Raw genomic sequence first — 5291 nt, 5'->3', positions numbered from 1 at the left:
TTATGGACTTTACATACATATGGAGAATTCATTGATTTATTATTAAGAATATATTGATGAAGAGAAATTTATTAACCAATAGAAAGTAGAGATGTCCCGAACAGTTCGCCGGGAACTGTTCGCCGGCGAACATAGCTTGTTCGCGGTCGCCATCATTGAGTAAACTTTGACCCTGTACCTCACAGTCAGCATACACATTCCAGCCAATCAGCAGCAGACCCTCCCTCCCAGATCCTCCCACCTCCATGACAAATAGGGGGCGGACCGAACATCACATATGTTCGCCTGCCGCAGCGACCGAGAACAAGCTATGTTCGCCGGCGATCAGTTCCTGGCGAACTATTCGGGACATCTCTAATAGAAAGTGAAAACATCTCAATGAAGTATAACTAATACCATAACAATGCTATATTAAAGTTCCCCTTGTATATAGATGCTTTCATTGTAATTAATATTGTAGACAAATGAGCAGATCGAAATAATATGGAAGAACAACTATTAATGCAATAATCCACAAATGTTTATTATAATGTCTTCTGGGTCTGTAACACGAATTCTGACAATGAAGTTCAGGGAGAAACAGATCGCAAGCTAAAATCCGCAGTGGAACGCACTGTGGAACGCATAGCCGAAAACCGGAAGTGACGTATCGCAATGTTAAGCCGAAAACTGGAAGTGACATATCGCAATGTTAAACAGACAGGAGCAGATCAGAAAGAGGTTTGAAACGCAGGGTTTCTCCGTTACCATGGAGAAAACCTGCATTTTTACAAGCCCACACAGCTGTTTCCATTGATTACAAGGATACTTAAAGCAGGAAAAGGGTCCAGAGCAGCAACTTGAAAAAAACTTTTCCAGCTGAAGAAGCCTTTTGGTAAAACGCGTTCTGGAGGAAAAGAAGTGAGCAAAGAGACTTTTAAACTTGGACTTTTAGCCGAATAAGTGTTATATTTTAAAGATTTTTATGTTATATAATACATTTTTATAGAATTAATAAAATACTTTTTATATGCAATTACGGCACTTTTTCCATCTTAAACTAAAAGAAGTGTTGTGTTCCTTAACCACATACACAAAGCAAAGTGAGCCTAATTTCTGGCTCTGGGTTTGTGAGTACCTATTCACTATATTTATTTAATTACTGAGTCTAAAACTGTATTACACTATATGCCACTCTCTATGCCTATCTAGGACTGGACCACTGGATAACAAAGAAGGGAAAGGGTCGCCTTAACGGACTCCAAAGCGCAAGAATCTGAGCTAAATTTATTAGCTCAGAAAAGTGTAAGTTGCCATTTGGCATTTCGTTCTATATCGATTCAATTTTATTATATAGGTTGCACTATGTTTTGTATTTTTTTATGCTTTATTTAAGGTACATACAGGAAGGTTAATAATACTAAAAGAGGATTTTGAAGTCTAAGGTATAGGCTCTAAAATGTTACTTTATTTCACACCTTCCTTTGTTCACATAAGCACTACACCGGCACGTCTATTTATAACTATTTGTATGTAATCCCTTCAGTCTATATGAGCCACTACCAGGTTCTTTCCAAAGTGTTTATATTTAGTTTAATAAAGCAATGTGGCTCCAAGGCACTTGGACACCAACCCCCTCAGACACATAGATAAAGATTACACTTAAAGATTAACAATGTAAACTTTTTTTTCATTGAAATGTTGACAGTTCTGTGATAATATGGTCCTAATCAGCTGTCAGCCAATCAGTGCAGTCCAGATATCATGAACTAATATCCTGCAGGGTGCAGAAGTCTTAATTCTCTATTGTTAATATGGGAAGTGGTTTAAGGGTGCCAGAGAGTTCCTTGGTTTTGGTCAACTACACTACTTTGCATTTACAGACAATGATGGTGAAAGAGAAGGAAAAAAAAGCCTAGTTGTATTCAAGATTCAAAGTAAATCTTCTCTGATCTTTCTATTACAAGATGAGTTGTATGTAAGACTCTTAAACTTTATTGTGCTTCATTACAGCTTCCTTACAGCCTCTTTGATGTCATTGTTTCTTAGTGTGTATATGATCGGGTTAAGGGTTGGTGTCACAACAGTATAGAAAAGACACAGGATTTTGCTGAAAGATGCAGATTTTCCTTTAGGTGGAACAGTGTATGTACATATTAAAGTCCCATAGTATATAGAAACCACAGCCAGGTGGGAACTGCAGGTGGAGAAGGCTTTCTGTCTCCCAGTAATAGAAGGAATTCTTATAATGGTACGGACAATATAAATATAGGATACCGTAATGATTATACATGGTATTATAAGAATAGGGACTGAAAGCAAGTAAGTTTCTATTTGTACTATCACAGTCTCAGAACAAGAAAGCTCCAACAATGGAACAAGATCACAGAAGAAATGGTCAATGTGGTCTGATCCACAAAATTGTAAATTACCTATTGTTATTGTAGTAATTATTGTTAGTGATAAGCCTAATATCCAACACAGGACAATACATTTAAGGCATAAGGTTGAGTCCATTATTGAGTTATACAGTAGAGGGAAACAGATAGCTAGATATCTGTCATAAGACATGACTGTCAGAAGGAAGCACTCAGAACCTACAGAGACACCTAATAAATAAAACTGAAAAATGCAGCATTTGAAAGACATGGAATTCCCTTCATTATATATTATAGAAAGCATTTCTGGGACAATGTTTGTGGTCATAAGCATGTCAGAAATGGACATTTGTGTGAGAAAGAAGTACATGGGTGAATGGAGTTTTTTGCTGACTATCACCAGTACAATAATAAGGATATTTGCAAATAACGTCAGAAAGTAGATACCAAGGATTTGACTGAAGATTAAAATCCTGAACCTGCCGAGATTTGGAAATCCCAAGAGAAAGACCTCAGTGATCATTGTTTGGTTCTTCATGTTCAAGAACTGTTGGTAAAGAGATATAGAACAAAATAAATGACCAAGATAATTTAGGGTCCCTCAGTCTTGACACCTCTATTTATTTCTGTCCAAATGCAGGTGGATCAAGTGAGATGTATTGTAATGTGTTTTAGAGAGTTTAAAATAGGCCAATGGAGAATCTGTATCTGGGATTCCATATGAGGCTCATCTGTAAGAAGCTGAAATAGGTAAAACATGTATGTAATGATACATATCAGAGCAATCGAAAAGCTAGCTAAGGCTCCAATAAAAGGAAGTAGATGTTTGGCTAATACAGAGTGACAGATCATTATTCTGTTTATCTACAATACTAGTGTTTAACGTTGTTGTACACATTTTTCATGTACTACAATCATTTGATTAAATATTGAGAATAGATATTTTTTGAATTATATATATATTGAAAAATATTCCCCACCTTTACCATTTTAAATGATCCTTCTGGGATATACATTCACCTTCTGTTGGACAGAGTTCGAATATGATCATTAGTATGGTCTGCCATTGCCCTGTGTCGTCTACTAGGCAAGACAGATAAGGTTAAGTATATGTTTGAAAAGTCACAGTATAAAGATAAATCACCAGACATCATTTTAAACATTACACTGAAGCTGATAAGTTTAAGACAGTTTCAAAATATACATTATAATTAAAATGTGCGATTGCTTTTCTTACATCAGCTTGTTCTGTCTGCCATAGCAACTTCATTAGAATCCAAAACAGTAAAATCAATATATTGCTTGGATTATTGAAGCATTTCTATGTGTTAAAATAAATATGGTAAGCTTGGATGTCATATTTACATATTTACTTACAGGTGGCTAGATCTAATATATATGGCAGAAGGAACCGTGATATATATAAGAGAGATGGTTACATTTCTCTTTTTTTTTTTTTTTTTTAAATATACTTATTACAAAATTGTTTCGACATTTAATTTTAAACGACAGATGTCCTTTAAGTAAAAGAGAGCTTTCCAACAGTCGTCTATATCTACTGAGGTTTACTGACATTCAGTGGATGCTCACCTCACCTTTCATGTTATTGGTATTGAATCTTCTAGAGCTGTTAGAAAAGCAAAATACAGTTTGTTATGATTGTTTGTAATAATCAATGTCAAAGAAGAGCATGTGTGGTTTTTATTCAATTATGCTATAACATGATTTTAGGAGAAATATACTGATATGGACCTAGATAGGCCTAAAAATAATTGCACATTTTTTTTAAGATTTTGACTGTTTCAATGATACCTCTTTTAGGTTTCCAGGGTCTTGCAGATGGCATGATCTCTCCAACATTTTTCTAGGAAATAGTTAAAGACTTGACTTCAGGACATGACTGAAGAAAGCAATGAGTTTAAAATGTCTCCTCATCTGCTTTTATACAATACTCATAAAAAATGTAAGTGCATCTACAGTTTATATTGTGTTTTTTTTAATAAAATGGTTACTTAGAACATATGTGACAATCGTAGAGACAGTCACATTCACAGGGGCTTACAATCTACCTTAATATCCCTGGACCAAATACCAATTTTATGTCTCAAATACATGTCTTTTAAGAATTTACAATAAAACATTAAAATTACAAAAGGAAGCATCCTGTAAACCGAGTTCACAAATAACCATATGAATTTTGCATCTGTCACAACGAGCATGCAAGAGAATCTTGTTGAGTCTGTGGTATTCAAAAAAATGAGCCTTTAATATATGATTTCAAATCCACAGACACTTCATTGAGGCTCTGTAGAGAGAAAGATAAGAGTCTAGAGAGTAAATAGCATGCACTTTCCTGAATTCCTACCTTGCTGAAGCTTTATTCATCCAAGTGGGAATAATAGATTATCTTTTACAAACTTTATTTTTTGACCAGGGCATTTAATAGTCATGTACAGTCATGTAAAAGAGATCTTGGAGATGTATTATGAACTCAAAATATTCTATATTTGGTACAAGTTGATTGAAATTCATGGTTTTTGTGTCAAAATGTCCTCTTGTTGTGGAATTTTTTTCTTCTTTTAAATATAGTCTCCTCCTCCACTGTTTTCAATCCCTTTATTATTATTATTATTATTATTATTATTAGTATGTTATTATTTATTTGACGCCATCCATTTCCGCAGCGCTTTACAATAGGTGGACGAACAGACATGTTGTTGTAGCCAGACAAGTTGGACACACAGGAACAGAGGTTGAGGGCCCTGCTCAATGAGCTTACATGCTAGAGGGAGTGGGGTAAAATGATACAAAAGGTAAGGATAGTATTAGACTAGTGAAAGTTGCAAGAGAGGAATCAGTTGGGAGCTATTAACAGTTTAATTAATACGCTTTTATAAAGTAGTGGCTTTTCAATGATTTTTTTGAAGGAGTGGA

General features: G+C 35.0%; 1 protein-coding gene across 1 annotated transcript; it reads right to left on the bottom strand.

Moving 5' to 3' along the window:
- Positions 1 to 1986: 1986 nt before the first annotated feature.
- On the bottom strand, positions 1987 to 4250 carry LOC134601996 (olfactory receptor 11L1-like). The gene is made up of 2 exons (XM_063446498.1): positions 4170 to 4250; positions 1987 to 2904 (listed from the first exon to the last, which is right to left on the bottom strand). Exons 1-2 carry the CDS (start codon positions 4215 to 4217, stop codon positions 1987 to 1989), a joined length of 966 nt encoding a protein of 321 aa, XP_063302568.1. The 5' UTR covers positions 4218 to 4250.
- Positions 4251 to 5291: the final 1041 nt, after the last annotated feature.

This window comes from Pelobates fuscus, chromosome 3 (assembly GCF_036172605.1).
Source record: "Pelobates fuscus isolate aPelFus1 chromosome 3, aPelFus1.pri, whole genome shotgun sequence".
NCBI classification, from domain to species: domain Eukaryota; kingdom Metazoa; phylum Chordata; class Amphibia; order Anura; family Pelobatidae; genus Pelobates; species Pelobates fuscus.
The sequence above is the reverse complement of the archived record's forward strand: the minus strand, read 5'-3'. Positions and strand labels throughout refer to the sequence as shown.